Here is a 17,714-nt window from a genome sequence, read left to right on the forward strand (position 1 = left end):
TCTGTATAGCCAGGGAGCCAGCTCTGCGCAGTGAGGAAAGAAACTGCTTATATTAGAGAGCTATTCATAAGGAAATAATTCATCTGTGGAGTAGGCAGGAGGATGTGTGGGTGCCAGGCTACATGGGCAGGCTTGGCTGAGCTGCTATGCGGCTGCTTGCCATTCCTTGCTCTTGCCTGATAGTGTTTTTTTCCTTTTCTGTCTTTTTACGTAAGGCGGCAGAGAGAAAACTCTTGAAGCCATGTTGTTGCGGACTAACTTTTTATTGACTTGAGGCAGAGCGTAATCTCAGGGTGGTCTCTGTGTGGGGAATTCTCACAAGTATGTTGCATAAGCTCCCCAAAAATTTAAATAACTCTTTACAAGGTTGAAACGTATTTTTCTTTTGGGTATGAACAGTTTTTTTTTTTTTTGAGTGCCATCTAAATTTTAATTAGTAATCTTTCTAAAGTGTAATCACTGAAGCATAATGCATAATTAGATTATTAATTACATAGTTAAAGAAAATAAAAGAAAATAAATTGCATTTACATAAAAGAGAATCTGGGCTGCTTCCTTGACCACATGCATCTTTCATTGGCATTGATCACAGCAAATTCTAATGGTGAAAAGTTTCGCTCAGGACAGCAACTGAGAGCAAATTTAAGACCTTCTGACTGCTTTCCTTAGCACCTACTCCCCCTGACCCAGACCTTGAGTGGTTTGTTGCTGTGAGGACCATTCTCTTCCTCCATGGAGGCCTTGTGTACAGCAGAGGAGAGCAGCTGCCTCTGGTGCACCAGCTCCTGCTTAAAGTCCTCCTGAGTCTTTGTCTCCAAGAGCTTCTGTCTGAAGGAGATGTCTGAGAACAAGGTGGCGAAGGTGCGGCCGAGCTCTATGGCAGTCTTGGTACTTTTCTGGAGAAAAAGAGTTTGACCATTAAAATGCCGGTAAATTTCTATAATCACAAAAGCTATATAAAAACTGCTTTCCAAATTATTATGCAAATGATCATTTTCTCTGATTTTCCTAAATTGTTGATGCAAAATACAGTCAGTCATCAACTGTACTGAACAAATCTCCCAATGATAGCATTTTTAAATGATTTTTTTCTCAAAATGCCGTGTTCCAAAATATTATGCACAATAGAGTTTCTAAATATTTTATAGGTTATAAAGAACTGAAAGTAGTAATTTGTTGATTTCAAGTTACATGTTAACATAGAACTCCTTCTCTGATATAACCTTCACAATTCTTGCATCCATTGAACTTGTTTTTGGAGAGTTTCTGCTTGAATTTCTTTGTAGGATGTCAGAATAGCCTCCCAGAGCTGTTGTTTTGATGTGAACCCTTTTTATAGATCTTTTGCTTGAGCATATTTCAAAGGTTCTCAATAGGGTTCTCAATAGGGTTGAGATGAGGGGAGGATGGTGGCTACACCATGTGTTTATTCCTTTTCATGTCTATAGCAGCCAATAACACAGATGTATTATTTGCAGCATGACATGAGATGATGCATTGTCATGTATTTAGATGGATAGGACTGTTCTTCTTTTTGTATCATGGAAAACTCAATAAACTTTGTAGAGGTAATTTTCAAACCTTCATGGGCCCTAATTGGGGGTTACTAGCTCTCTCCCCATGATTTCAGCCCAAAACCTGACTCTGCCACCTCCTTGCTGACGTGCAGCCTTGTTGGGACATGGTGGCCATCCACCAACCATCCACTACTCCATCCATCTGGACCATATACTGTGGGATGCACAGCACTCATCAGTTAACAAGACTGTTTGAAAATGAGTCTTTATGTATGTCTGGGCCCGTTGCCGTTTCTGCTTGTTAGGGGTGGCCGAATAGTAGGTTTGCTGATTTGTAATGGCATTTTAGCAGCTGCTCTCTTAATCCGATAAATTTGTCTGACAGAAACTTCCTTACTATGCTTTTATCTGCATGAACCTGTTTGTGCTCTGAATCAGACATTAATTTCTTCACAGTCTGAAGATCACGCTTAGATTTTTGTGAAATTAATTAACATAGGTGTCTCAGATTGCTTTTAGTGACTCAAAGAGCCCTGAGACACAATACCATCCATTGGGTTTAATCGAAAAGGAAAAAATATATGCCACTGCCCAAGAAGAATTGGCTGTTTCCTCAGGAATGCTGCCAGAATTATTCACCCCCTTTATGACAAAAAGCCAGAACATCACGTTTGCAGCAGCAACAACGTCTCTACTAAGTACTAAATACCCTTGTCATGAAGGGGTTAAATAACTCCAGTATCATGACTACAGTCATCATTAAAAGTATTTTTTATGTAATTTTTTATGTATTTTTATTTTTAGGTATTTTGTGTAGAATTTGGAGAAAGTACTTAGTTTAGCTATTTAAATTGTTCTTTGTTAATTATTTTATTGCAAACAGCTGAAAGGATTGTACATTTTGCTAATAAAGTTAATTAGCAATGGAGATTAATTTTGAGGTCAAACTTTGCCACTATGTACTCTGTAATTGTAATTTCTTTCCTATGCAACAAATTTCATTTGTATTTAAACATATATCTGTAGATTAATGCATATACAGATATGTGTCTATATTCAGATATGTGTCCAAACCTGACTGGTATTGTATATCAATTAAAATTCTTACAACAAGTATTGCCTGAAATCAACAATATAGGAATTCATTTCAGGTCCCTGCTCTCCAGCAAGCTGAGGAAGGTGGGGTCAGGAAAAATACTTATGTACATAAGAAAGAACCACTGAGAAGAACCAAGATACAAAAAGAGAAACTTTCGAAGGGCATTAAGAAGAACCACTAAGAGGAATCATGACTGAACTTGTGATACAAATAGTTTAGGCGAAAGGAGCAATTACCTCCCTATATTTATATAAAAATACTTATTTACTCTTTATATTAAGGCTGAAGTCGGGAAATACTGCAATGGGCAGATTTGTTTTGGTACTGAACAACAGTTTTCAAATAACTTACCTGTTATAAGAAATCACATGTATATTTACCACACTGGCAGTAAATGCAGAGCTACTACTGGGTACCAGTTGCTGATGTGAGCTTAAATCAACAAGACATGTTTCAATAAACTGATGACTAGCCATGGTTGAAACGTTGTAATGGAGAACACAGATGATATATAAAAAAAAGCGCATGCTTACCGTCCTTGGTGGTGCAAGGATGAGGATGACGAAACGGACTTCACAGCAGTTCACCCCCCAGTTTTGAGGCCTCTCTAAACGAGTGATGCAGACACAGCGCCGCTGAAGACTTTTGACATTGCACCTGCACCCAGTCACACAAGGAGAATAAATGCTACAGTCAGGGTATCACTGTCACAAATATGGTCACAAATTTATGTGTGACATTGCTTTCCTATAATAAAATCTGCTTAGCATTTTAGATATCATGTAATTGCAGACAAACAAGAAAAGAGAACATGCTCGTTCACATAAAAACACTTTGAAAAGCTAAGTGTCTCCAAAGCTATTAATGGTACTGTATGTACTGTATCCCCCTTTATACTACCCTTCATACTCTTTGAGCTCTTCATTTGAGTCTTTGTGTGTAGTAATGTATGCACTGGCTCTGCTCTCTGGGAGGTGTAGATTCTAAATCCATGCATCAATGGTGGCCACGTGGAGGCTGTCACTCACAGCACACAAAGCCAGGACTGTTGGTAGCGCACCCCGGTGTCTGTGGCTGTCACGCCCTGAATGGTCTCGGTCAGCAGGTGCACTGAAAGGAGACAGAAGGAGGGTAAACCAGCAAGAACACACAAAGATACAAAAAATAATGATCCTTTTAAAAAGACCATCCCTTTAATGGAATCAATTTAACTCATGAGTAATCCTTAATTGAAATCCGCTTAATTCTTTTTAAGGCTTTACAGGCTTCTGTTTAATGAGCTCCAATCAGAAGCTTAGAGGCAATGGCAGAAGAGGGTCGGGTCCGATGGTTCCTCTATTCTGTGCAGCCACTGGGCGCTCACCGCTGGCCTCCTGTCCTCCTGCATCAGTGAACAGGGCACTGGTGACCTCCTGCTGGTTGCAGCTGCCCTGGCCGTCCCGAACCACGTGCTCCAGCATTCGCCGCAACACCTCATCCAGAGAGGCAGCCTTTTCGTCCAGCAGGATGCTGGCCTGTGCCAGAAAGCTGTCCAGATCCCTGTGGGCCCGCACCTCCTCCTGGAAGTTCATCAGCTTCACATACTGCAGAGAGACACGCAGAGGATTTAGGGAGGCAATTTGCACTGGATGCCTGAATTTGCCTAATAGGTTTGGCCTAAAAGGTATTTTCATTTACTCATTCATTCACTTATAAATTACATGTGATTTCCCTGTTTTTAATCTTAATCAAACTTGAATTGTCTATTGTTTTTGCATTCTATTCTCAAACCAAGATAAATGGATCCACAAGCCATTAATGGTTTCAGCTAGTAACTTACACTGCAATCATTTAGTAGATCCCATACATTTTCAATAACTACTATAAAACACACTCGCACCAAGCAATTCATTAGGAAGACCTGTATAGCTACTCACTCTTGCAGTCTAATCAGCCAATGATTCCTGCAGATATAGGCAAGCAGCTTCAGGTAATTTGAGCATTGTTGCAGATCATGTCCATTCTATCATGGCCACAATTTACCCATCTTCTAATGGCTACTTCCAGCATAATAATACACCACTTCAAAATGAGAGGTCACCTAATATCTTAATATGGTCATACTTCGGTGTCAACAGAATGAATCAATGGTCCCAACCTGCCCTGTATTAACAGTCCAGGCTGGTGGAGGTGGCGTAATGGTGTGGGGGTAATTGTTTTGGCACACTTCGGACCAAAACAATACCTACCAATCATCGCTTGAATGCCATGTACATGTATGCATCTTCGAATGACTAGTTCCAACTTCATAATGCACCATGTCACAAAGCAAAAGTCATCTCCAACTGGTTCCATGAACAAGAGGAGTTCAGTGTGCTTCACTGGAGTGGGCTTGCCAGTCAGTGGATCTGAAGCCAATAGAAAGCCTTTGGGATGTGGTAGAATGGAAGATTAGAAATATCTGCAGGAGTGATGCAATCATGCCAACATGGATCAGAATCTCAATGGAACATTTCCAACATCCATGAATGAGGCAGTTCTGAAGGAAAAAGGAGACCCTACTCTATCCAAAACCTTCTTAATTGTTGAGATGATTCATGAACAGAACAAGACAAACAATCCAAAATGATCTGGAATATTTGTTTTACATTGACGTACATTGAAAGTTATGAAGGCAATCATAACCATTACCAGATTTATTTTTTTTAGTAACAATGGCCAATTAAAGTGTGAACACACACAAAGCTGCTTTAAAGGGTTAAATCTGCGTACCTGCGACAGGAGGAAGTGCTATTGTTTTTCACGGATATGAAAAATGCATTAGCTACCTCTGTTTAAAAGCCCTTGCTAAGGAAAGCTTACTTTTCTTGAAGTGTTTAGGAGTCCGAATCTTGAAGCATCATCATCTGATAGAGTGGGAAACAAGCAAAGGAAAACAGATTATAAAATGCATCAACAATCCACTGAAGTATGGCACTGTAAGCGGATGTGTTTCCCCTCATTAGCCACAAGCCTTGAGCCATATCTATTGTGTCTCCTTGGTTATAAATAGGGAAAGGCTAGGCGAGTGCCAGGGACACATGAAAAAAGAATTTAAAAAAAATAACACAGCCTCCCTCAACTCTGACCTTCCATTTGATGGTGTTTGCCGTTGAGCGCACACTGGCACGGCCTGTTCTACCATTACTGTAAACATACCGCCCTAAATATGAGAACAATCAGGATTGTTCCCCGGGCTGAGAGTGAGAGCGAGAGAGAGAGATATTGCCAAGAGTGATGAGTGGGCGGTATACTATTGGGGTTCCCTCCATACTTGGCTCCAGGCAATAATCAGGATGAGTTTCTTCAACAATAGTTTGGCATAGAACATGTTATGTCTCTCTCTCTCCCTCTCTCTCTCCCTCTCTCTCTCTCTCCCTCTTCTATTTTCATCTTCCTTCACTTTCTTTCACACAAACACACACACACATACACAGACTTTTACCAGTGTTGATGATCTGTGTGGGGGTCTCATAGACGTTTTCAGTGGGGGTTCTGGGTGATTGTGGTTGCTCGTCATCGTCTTGCATCTCTGAAAGAACGCCACAGACCATCTCTCACACATACACACACACACACACCATGCGGATTTTCTTCCTGCAGTTATTCTAATCTCATTCTAGCTGCCTCAGTCTGCCTCATGACATTTCACAGCTTTTACATCAAAATGGAATTTCTGTATTCAGGAGGTGAGAGCATAGCTATCATAACCGTATCAGCAGGGCGGAGATCGCAGGTGAATCTGGGATATTTTTCATCTTGTGCCCACTAACGCAAGTGTCACAAACATTGTTTATGGTATGTGATAGCTACGTCTTCCCTCTGAATATATGTACCATCTGCTGGGGAGTGCAGGACATGTTGAAGAGCTAATAAAAAACCTGCTCAAAACCAGACGCACAGGGCAATATAACAGTAGACACGCCTAATAAATTCTTTCTTTGCATGGACAAGCATAAACATGAAGTGAGGTACACTGCATGTTTTTCTTCTGGGCGCTTAACTTAGTGCTGCAGCTGCCATGCTTTATTTGGATGGCCTCACAGCTACAAAAATGCAATCACTGTAGGACTGAATATATGTACACATTATATACAGTGTGTATATATACAATAAGTCATAACAATAATACCACCTTCTTATTTTTACACTCCTACACATTTGCATGTATTTTAAGTAAGGTCCACCCTTAAAAACTAGCTTAGCATATAGTTACATAGGGTTATCAGTATTTACGGACACATTTACTGTAATCCATACATGCAAATAATATGCGATGACCTTGAGTAATGTGTTTACACTTTGACTGGCTTTAGGCAGCATATAAATGTTTCAAGAAGACATTTAAAGGTCCAAAATTTAATGTTCTAATACCTGCAGGCACAGGCTTCATATGATTCATAGATGACATGTAATGATGCTCTACATATTGACATTTATTTGTTGAGATTATTTGATTTGCATCATTTCAGATGTCCATTGGAAACATTAACATTAAACATGACTACCAGTATTAGTTAGTTAAGATTTTCTAAACACTAAGATACTTTTTGGGAAACCAGGCCCAGATCATTAACTACACCTGTCATGTGGGCTCATCTTGACATGAAGAAATGACTCACTTAAAAAGTGACAACTTTGTAAATCAGCAGGACCCAAAATGAACTAAAACAGAAATAACTTGAATATCAACTGACAAAATCTGTGTAGGCTTTTCTAGTACTGGAAAAATGCATTTCAAGTTAAGGTACACACCCATCGTACTGAAGACATGGCCATTCCCAGATGATGGTGGCTCTGCAGAAACAGAACAAATAGATACATTTTAAAATGGATGTCTTATGATTTTACGGTCTGAACATCTGTATATGAGTATATAAGTAATGTTCTGTTTTTCTTTTCTCCAGGGTGCCTCTCAAAACTAGCTTAATAGCATGACAAACATGGATGGTTTTCAAACTGCTTTGACACAGGCATGACACAGAAATGTAGTTAAAGCCAATGGCAAAGAGAATCCATTAAGCGGGAGGAGAGCAGCCACGGCACTGGGTCTACAGCCGCTGATATCAATACTAAATTCCTCCTCAAACCATAGGCTAAACGGCATATCCAGTCTAATCAAAGGGACGGGAATTTAATGGAAATTTCTCATCTTTGTAATTTATACAATCTTTGCGAATTCCTGATAGCATCAAGCATGAAAGACTTAAAGGCCTCAAATGCTCCTCAGGGCACAAGAGAGGAGGCGGAGAAACTAAAGGGAGATTTTCTGCACTGAAATCTTATTTCAAAAGTCATATTTTACCCACATTGTTTTCTTATCTTTTAAATCCTCCTCTTCTCTCTAGATATTATACACACTCACCAAGAGATCCCCTTTATTAGGAACACCTAATTCATGCAATTATCTAATCAGCCAATCATGTTGCAGCAGTGCAATGTATAGCATTATTCATATATGAACTAGCAGCATCAAGTAAAATTCAAATCAACCAGCAGAATGGGGAGAAAATGTGATCTCAGTGATTTGATGCCAACAGCATTACCCCATGGCCCAGTCCAGGCTGGTGGAGGTGATGGAATGATGTAGGAAATATTTTCTTAGCACATTTTGGGGTTGTTAACACTAATCAGTCATTGCTTGAATGACAAAACTTATTTGAGTATTGTTGCTGACTTTGTGCATCCCTTCATGACCACAATTTACCCATTTCCTAATGGTATTATTTCATGATAATGATAATAATGGTAATGTTATTGCAAACTAGTTTTATGAACATGACAATTAAAGTATGTTTTTAGTGGTCTTCCCCATCACCATCTTTATCTAAAAAAACACATCTGGGATATTGTAGAACAGGAAATCTGCAGAATTAGAGTGCTCCTGAACAATCTGTATGAATATTCCCAAAATCCTGTTGAATTATGCTGAGTGGCCCCCATTTCATCTTCTTACCTGCCAATAATAACAACATGATGCCACAATGAGGTTGCATTTACTTCACATGACACACATGACATTACTTTTCAACCTGAACTGTGCACTGAATGAGCTCACACACTTGTTTGGGAAAAACACTTGACACAAAAAGCATGCACAAAATATGTTACATAAAATATGTTACCGTTGTCTATTCTCTTAGCCGGATAGTCACTAGGCGACATGTAGGAATAGACCACAACCAGTCCCGGACCCTAAGGCACTGAGAGCAATTGTGTGATTTATTTGGATTTAATTAGTGTATAACTTGTGCTATCTTGCACACATCCTTTTTGTGAACAGGCCACATCAGAGTCACTCAACCAGTCACTGCTATATCAGAACATCAGCAGAACAACACTGCACAAACAAGCTCAGACATGCATGGCAACGGTGAATGTCACATATATTGCTTTGTTCAATAAAAGCAGTACAGCTGCTTATTTAAATGACATGATCAGTAATCTAAAGGTAAAGAAATGCATGTTCCATTAGTTTACCACAGCAATCTTTTAAATTGTATTAACATTTTACAGAGAACCAGTATCCAATACATTTTATAGGAAACCTCCCAACCTTGATTATATGTCAGATCCTTTCCTGAGCTTAATTTAAATATGTATTCCTTAGTCATAAAATCTCTAATGCAATGATATACTGATCAATAGTCTTCTTTATTCAAATTTCAGTGTCAAGTCATTCTTTGCTCTTTGTAAAAAACATCAACCTGTGTTCTTACTGCTTTCATACTAGGCAATCAAATCAGGTTTTGCTGACAGTGCTGGTAGGTTCATTTCCCCACGGACAGGTTGTTGTGGCCGCTGTTCTGCTGCTTATTTCACTGAGCTTCCTGTTAGCGAGCCTGCTGACTTCCTGTTGCTGACTGTGCTGTTCTGTGGTGTCAACAGAGATATTGTTGCATGTCAAGGCTGGAGCCTTTCTCGTTTCTCGAGGGCCACAGAAATAAGAGCTGGCACTAACTCCAAAACAGCTAGATTAGCACTCTCACTGACCTACTGGCACTCATGCAGAGTTACTAACAAAACAGAAGTCTTGTTTATGTAAAGGATGTGCAGACATGAGTGGAGGAGTGTATTCATCTCATTATTGATCTTTATCTAAGTATGCTTAACTAATGCTTAAATGGCTGTTGTGTTAAATTCTAATTCAATTAAATAAATAAATAATCCTAAAATGAACAAAAGCTAGGTAAACTCATCTAGTCAACAAGCATTATTTAAAAACTGAACTGCATTAGTGAAATAGACAGTTTAGTAGCCTAGCTACCTGTAAACTAACCAACCTGTAAGATCAGCAATTATAGCTAGCTATTTTCATATTTTTACCACAGGAAGATTGAAAATGGCTTATGATAATGTTTATGGCCAAAACAGACTGTGACTTGTAACTTTTTACCAAGGTAAAGACTATTCTTCATTTAACATACTTTTTTGTCAGAATGTCTATCCCTCCATTCAACTGATCTATACTATATGTCCAAATGCCTAACACCATGCATGTGCTAAAGGGGTATGAAGCCCCCAGCACCGAGCAGTGTAACTGTGGTCTCTGGAAAGATGGTACCCATTCAATATTTTTAGGATGAGTTGAGAAATTGAGGATGAAGTAGTCACCATCCAACCTCCTGATCTCACTTATAATCTTGCAATCCTTACTTACAATGCAATCAAATCCTCACAGCAATGCTCCAGAATCTGGTAGAAAACTTTCCCTGGGCAGTAAAGACAGTTACTTCAACAAAAGTAGAATCATTATTTTTTTATGTGGGTATCATTACATTCATCACAGGAGGACTAAGAAAATATACATACCAAAATTAAACAAAACACACAGCGTTAATGTTTTAATTTCTAATGAAAGATGAGGTTACAGACTCATAAGGCCACATAAGGCCACAAAACCACAAAACCATACTCCAACAATAGTACTGCAAATTCAGAGAGATAGTGACTCAAGTAGATGTTGTCAACAACTGAACACAAAAGAAACAAAATCTTAAAAGAAGTGTTACATGCTGTATAAAAATGCTGCATTGCATACTGTATCGCTATGTACTAGCTTACTATCCATAGAAGTAGTATTAACATGAAGTATTAATTATTAAGAAATTAAAATACTTATATATACGTAAGTATACATTAGTCACAGATAACCAAGTATGTGTAACTAGTTATTACCCACCTATGCTCTCCACTTACTCCATTGTTTAGGCATCTATTTACAGAATTGTAATGAGCTAAGGTGCAAATGTTTCAATGTGTGCCAAACATATGCTCCCTTCCCAAGTGACTATTTGTCACAATGTACATAATAAGAAGTATATAATTAGAAGTACATGTTTCACAAATGGTCCAAGGACTGTGTTTAGATTTAGTTGCTCCACAATGATAGCATACAGCAGCCTACAGAATGGCTAATGTCAGAGAACCTTGAATCCCCACCACAGAGAAGACAGAATGGCAATCTCAGTGGAAGACACAAACAATAACAAAACAAGTTTCAGCCTCTCCAGACAAAAGAACGTCCTCTGTAGACACACACTAATGGAGATTTGGGTTATGGTCAGGGTCAGTCATATCACCCCTAGAACAGCCCTGTAGTTAAGGGCCTTGCTCAAGGCCAGAGCAGTGCTAAGCAGAGCTGGCTCTGGCTCCTATGATAATTGGCTCACTTCCAGTCTGTACCAGTGCTGGGACTAACTACAAGTCTTCTATTACACCCTCTATTTCCCTCAATCTGCTACGCTGGGACTCCAAAGGGTCCTACACAAGATTTGCAAGTGAACTGTAGAGTATTCTAATTCTAGCTGCACAGGATGCACATAGCAATGTAGAACAATGAGAAAGATGCATTGGTTTAAATGTATATATCATTGCTATGGAATAAATTATATTACATCACCATGCTTAGCAAAGGTAAACCACTGAAATATTTCACTGAAATGTTCCTGAAATATCATTTCTTAATATTATTGTCACAGAGATATGAACTATTATTACTCCTGCATTGACATCTCTGTACAACTTCCTGCTGCAAAATAATTAGGGTGCCCCACAGGTTAAAACACTTGATTTGCATTTTACACATTATAACATCTCCAAACACATCTAATCTCACCTAGATAGCTCCTAGTCTTGCACATGGCCTGTGAAGCATTCCTGACATATATTTTTGAGATCACATTTTACTACTGGCAAATGTCCCAATTCTGAGGCCTTTTTACTTCTAAAAATAAAGGGAATCTTACGCAAGAGGGATTATAGCAGACTCATTGTGTGTGGAGACAGAAGGAACAAGATGTGCAAAGGGACTCCAGAGGCTGGAGCAGAGCCTTAGGAAACAGAACGTCTTAGTAACATCCTCTGCTGTTCCACAAAAGATATGTTAATAATGCCACAGTGATTTTCCAATAACTTCCAGAGACATATCTTTCTATGTGCTTTAAATGTGGCCAGCAATCTAGAATTCATGAGTACCTTCTAAAAATCAAGGTTCCACAAATGGTTCTTTGAGTGAAGCTACAGAGGAACCACTGTTGGTTCCATAAAGACCCATGTTTGTAATAGCGTGTGTAGGACACTTCACTTACCAATATATAGGTTTTTGAGACTCAAAAGTGGCACTTCTATGGCTTTGCCTAAAGAACCATTTATAGAACCTTTATTATTTAGAGTGTAGGCTAGTTTTCTGGAGGCTTTAGTCTCCCCAAATAAAGAACATCATTAATATAAATAATGAATTGTTCTTGTGTTGAATCAATAGTTCTCATATTTCTCCTACATTATTCGACCATTAATGCTTGGATGTGTTATTCACTCTGCAAACTGAGAGTAGAGAAAGTAAGGTCAATCCGCAAACACTGAAGTGAAGAAAGAATGTTGGGTTAAAGCTTACTTAGAAAACAACAGGCCTTATTTAAAACACATCAACAATCATGAACAGAGTGAAATAAGAGGCAGTTATAGATTGAAGATCTAAATTATGAATTATGAACAATATATTCATAGCTAGCTATCCTGCATATTAGCTGACATGCCAGCTAAACAATGTGTATCAAAGACTTAACTAGGAGTTTGGCAACCACCAATTAGCTAACTAGCAACTGTAGTTTCAAGTGCACAGCAGGAGCATTACCTTGCATAACATTAGGTGCAAATGTCTAGTGTGAATGACTGAGCAATGCAATTTTCTACTGTATTGAACTTTTTGTTTTCTTTAACACAGTTAACTTATGGCTAGCTCTGTAGATTAGCAAGTAGTAGCGTATGCTACAAACTAGCACCGATTTAGCAGAATCTAAATCTTCAGAAATAGTGAGGCAGTGTAATTCTCCTTTAAACGTTAGCTGTTAGAGCTGAAAAAGTGTCATCCTGTGCTTTTAATGCAGAGTTGGTTTATTACATTACATTACAGGACCAATGCTGTTATGCAGTCTAGTACTGCATTTTAAAAACAATTTCCCTTTGGATCAGTTTCTTTTAAGCGGTCTGCAGGGTTACAAATGAGTCTCCTTGTGCACCCTCTGTAGCTACACCCCCGATGTGAGGTACAGGAAAAAAAAAGATGGATTATATCACTCTAATGATACTGTGTATCACAATTTAACATTAGTGTTAACACTAATACCAGCTGATGAACCAAAAATTTTAACATAAAGTGTACCTTTTAAGAAGCTCCTCTAATATCAAGCATTAGAATGAGCGGAAGAGAAATGGCAATAGCATTATTGACATCTCTTTGTGTTCTGTTTCATATATCACTGCAGTATTCTTTAAAAAACATGTTACTACACACAGGACAGAATGACAGAAAGCTGAACTAGACTAACAGTATATATATATATATATATATATATATATATATATATATATATATATATATATATATATATATATATATATATATATATATATATTATTATTATTAAACCAGTAACCACAACTACAATCTCACAATCTCTCTAATTACACCAACTGAGATTGTACCAGTCTTTAATCTGAGTGTGTGAATTGCTTATTTAGGACCTGAATCTTATCTAAGAGAGGCTAGATAGCATTGCTTGACATTAGTCATTTTGTTTAATCTGTGTTTATTATAAGTGGATGAATAACATTTACGTCATATTGGATGCATGCTTAATAAACTAAGAACTACCGCATGTTAACTCACAGTGTTAAATTTTTGGAGACATGCACGGTACAATTTATCAAGTTTTACCTCATCAAACTAATGTTAGATGTAAATGCAGTGATTTTCTGTCAGTCCAATCACTGCATGGAAACATTAGTTTATTAGTTAAATTGTTCGCTGCATAACATGAATGCCTTCATTTTCTTTATGTAGGACTTAATGAACCATCACAGACATGTCTTCAGTTGGTACTGAATGCAGCTGCATGACTGTTTACGGGCACCAAGAAAGGGACCATATCACGCCTGTTTAAGCTTACCTTTTCATTGCAGGAGCCAGATTAAGGTCCCTTATGTTTGTCTCTAAAGCATTAAGCAGAATTTGCTATTTCTTGCTCCAGGGCTCCGACTACAGACAGGAAGTGGAATTCATGTGGACTGACATGGTTGCAGAATTTTGCACAAATACAACTTCAGTTACGCAGCATTATGCAAGCGTGTTATTACCTGATTACATAGTGTGGTTATCATTGTGTCGAGCCCAGAGTTGCAATGATAGAGGCGCTATTCTCCCTAAAACAGGTAAATGGAGCATTATAAAGATCTAAAAGCAGTTATTATGAGGGAAGCATGCTACGTAATGTTGCTTTAAAGCTCTTAATGCACTGGCAACTTCCTATATCCTTGACTTGCCCCACCGCTCTTAGGTCTTTGAGGTCTATAGATCAGTTACCTTTGTCATGGTAAAAGGCTGAAGCTTAATGGTCATGGTGGTCAACTATTGTTTTAGTAAAACTGACTTCTTTAAATTTTCAACATAGTGTCATAAATACTGATGCAGCAAATGAGATACAGTAATTCTCACACATAAATTTCACGCATAATAGCTTTTGCTAAGTTCAGCTATGAGTTCCAACCATCATTGCACCTTGCTTCGCATCATCACTGGGTCTGTTGCCTTTGTAATCACAAATAAGTGAATGTCTATTGAAAACACAAAATCCTTGAAATTGGAAATTGAGAGGTATGTTTCAGGTTGTTAATCTGCTTATCCTTGTCCTGCGCTTATTCATCCACAACAAATGAACCTGCAAATCAACCAGATATAGGGACCAAGCAAGGTATAGGCAACTGGTAATTTATTCAGCTGTACAGATGGTAAATGAATATTCCAATTATAAGGATGCTTCCTGCCTTCCTGCCTAATGAAGTCGAATACATTCATACATGCATGCCTAGCTGTGGCTGGGAGACCAGTGTGTGTGAAAATGTGTGTCATATAGAGATGAAATTCAGTCTACAATCAACAGACCAACCGACAGAGCTAGTATGCAGGTTAAACAGCACATGTACACAACCGGTCAATAGTTTGAATAGTAGAACATTCCCTATTTTTTCAGTTGTCCACTGGTAATGTTGCATTGAACAAGCAGGCCTGTTGCACTAGTCCAATCACTTGCAATTTTAACAAAGACAATCCACCTGTCAAACCTCCAAGTCTTCACTTTACAGTTCAAACTGAGACTTGGTCCAGTGTTAAGCTGTGCTACAAGGTGTCGGCATGTGAGCCGCCTATCACACAACCAGTTGACTCTCATAAATTCTTCTGATGCTGTTGTTGATTTGAGTCTCTTAGACCTCTTCCTGTATCAGACTTCTGCAGTTTTCTCCAGTTTCTAGGAACCTTTTGATGGTGTAGGACTGTCCTCTTGAGTCCTGTCCTCCAGAGTGTCCTCTTGTCACTCTGGCTTTATTTTGTCATTTCTGGTCTTTTTGATGCTATCTGTCCTTCTTTGTTAAGTGTCCTAGACATTAAGATGGCACACCAATATGATGGCGGTAGAAAGTGCATTTTTCAACAATGCTGTAATACAGATAAAGGGTTTGTAAATTGTAAATTGTTTGCAGTAGTATACATTCATTGTTACACAACAGCTGTACTTTTTTTTTTTACATTATTCGTTTTATATAATACATAAAAAAAAAAAAAATATATATATATATATATATATATATATATATATATATATATATATATACCGGTCCAAAGATAAGCAGTTCAGCAGTTTAGAGTACAGTTTTCTACACCAGGCTCTTGGAAACTAGATAAAACTGAAAAGGTCTGATAGAGGAAGAGGTCTGACAGATGCAAATGCACAACAGCATCAGAAGAGTTTATGAGAGTCAACAGTTTGTGTGAAAGGCAGCTCACATGACAACACTTAATCGCACAGCTTAACACTGGACCAAGTCTGAGCTGCAGAGCTAAAGGTTTGACAGGTGGAGCGTCAGCAAGAAAGTCTGTGTTTAAATTGTAAAACAACACCAGGCTTGCTTGGGCTCTGCAACACTACCAGCAGACAACAGAAAAACAATGGTGGTGTTCTAAAACTATTGACTGGTAGTGCACATTTGCTGGTTAACCTGCATACAAGCTTTGTCAGTTGGTGTGTTGATTGCATCCTGCTTACCTTTGCACCATTTGAGGTCACTAGACTTGAAATGCCTAAATGTCAATAAAAACTGGACAAATTGGGGGTGTACTATAACTGTTGACCACTTGTGTAGGTCAGATCATTGGTTGTAACACTGTAAACTAAAATCCTGAGCGTAGAGATAGAGATAGATAGATCTCAGTCGTGGCATGGTGACAGAGCTAAACCACAGCCAAGTTTCTTGCACAAGACAGTGGCAAGTGAAATCTTTCATCATGCTTGCGTGGTTGACTTGTTGCATGGCTGCTGCTTCATATGTTTCAGATAAGAACATAAATATTCTCTTTTTACAGCTCAGCTTGACTGATCTTCAACATTGTGATTGATGCATGAAAGTTATCCTTGCTACAGATGATGCACTGATAAAAAGGATGTTGTGTTAACAGCACAGCAACTGACATCTCTTGAAATAAAGAGAAATACCACAAGTGCCAGCGAATGAGACCATCTCCCGTGGGTGATCATTTGGTTACGAGGCGAAAAACACAAAGAAGAAGAGAAAAACAAAGATGAGACACAAAGAAATCCGAGTTAATGACACAGTCACTTTCTTCCCACATCACCCATGTGAGTAGTGAGCATATGGCAGAAGCACAGAACACACACACACAGCACAAAGAGAAGATGCACTAAGCAAACTTACCAACTGGCACAAAATGAAGCACTTTTTGGCTCTCCATTGTTTTCCCAAATTTTCAACCCATCACTTTGGGAAACAAGAGTCACCTCCAAAAGTCTACCTTCACACAGCCTACACCTAAGCAGCCACAGCAGCCTCACTTTAACCCAAACACTCCTCCAGAGGGGAAGGGTTAGAGAAGCAGCTCTGCCCCTGGGTCCTTGTGCCTATCCCCGAAAAACCACAGGTGAAACTCGTCTCAGTGCCAAAACCAACCTCAGTGCTCCAGCTCTAATGAACTCTTATGTCACCAGGCTGTGTTTGTTGTTTTTTAGCACTGCAGGCAGCTGCTGTTAAGCATTTCAACACACTTAAACTGAACATTTATGCAAGTGCTTTTCAATCTGGAACAAATCAGTGTTGTTGTCTAGTCAGAAGCAGTGGGTTTACTGTGAAAAGCTGTTAGCTCCATTCACTAAACATCTAAAATCATGAAAGGAAATTTCTACCTGAAAGAAAGTGTGTTTTCTAACAGGGTTGTAAATAGGCTTGTAAAATTGCATCTTAGCATTTTTCATTCCAACCAAAGTCATAAACTTACTGTTTAGACATCAAAGAACAACTTATAATACTCAATAACTGCACCTTCATACTCAATTTGGCACCTTCAAGGCAGGTTAGCCTGTAGTGTTCTGAAAACAATGTCTACAATAATAGTTTGCATCAATAAAATAAAAACAAAAACAAATGAACTAATCACAATAATAAATAATATTTAATGAGTGTGCCATCACTTTTTTTTATTTAATAAGTGGAGCATTTACTTGAACATACAA

The 17,714-nt window shown here is 38.5% G+C and overlaps 1 protein-coding gene across 4 annotated transcripts in view; it reads right to left on the reverse strand.

Moving 5' to 3' along the window:
- LOC140545186 (solute carrier family 4 member 11-like) overlaps nucleotides 1-17,009 on the reverse strand; it is a 35,436-nt gene extending 18,427 nt beyond the window's left edge. For 3 of the 4 annotated variants that reach the window (XR_011978263.1, XM_072668270.1, XM_072668273.1), the window contains exons 1-8: nucleotides 16,903-17,009; nucleotides 7,390-7,431; nucleotides 6,080-6,166; nucleotides 5,458-5,501; nucleotides 3,980-4,199; nucleotides 3,645-3,726; nucleotides 3,150-3,273; nucleotides 693-896 (exon numbers count right to left, since the gene is read on the reverse strand). Coding sequence is in view for 3 of the 4 variants with exons in the window: in XM_072668270.1 (XP_072524371.1) it covers nucleotides 693-896; nucleotides 3,150-3,273; nucleotides 3,645-3,726; nucleotides 3,980-4,199; nucleotides 5,458-5,501; nucleotides 6,080-6,166; nucleotides 7,390-7,431; nucleotides 16,903-16,939 (840 nt within the window). In the remaining variant the exon portion in view is untranslated. Of the gene's footprint in view, nucleotides 1-692; nucleotides 897-3,149; nucleotides 3,274-3,644; nucleotides 3,727-3,979; nucleotides 4,200-5,457; nucleotides 5,502-6,079; nucleotides 6,189-7,389; nucleotides 7,432-16,902 lie in introns of all 4 variants that reach the window. The other variant, XM_072668272.1, reaches the window with a different exon arrangement.
- Nucleotides 17,010-17,714: the final 705 nt, after the last annotated feature.

Source organism: Salminus brasiliensis, chromosome 2 (genome assembly GCF_030463535.1).
Source record: "Salminus brasiliensis chromosome 2, fSalBra1.hap2, whole genome shotgun sequence".
NCBI lineage: Eukaryota > Metazoa > Chordata > Actinopteri > Characiformes > Bryconidae > Salminus > Salminus brasiliensis.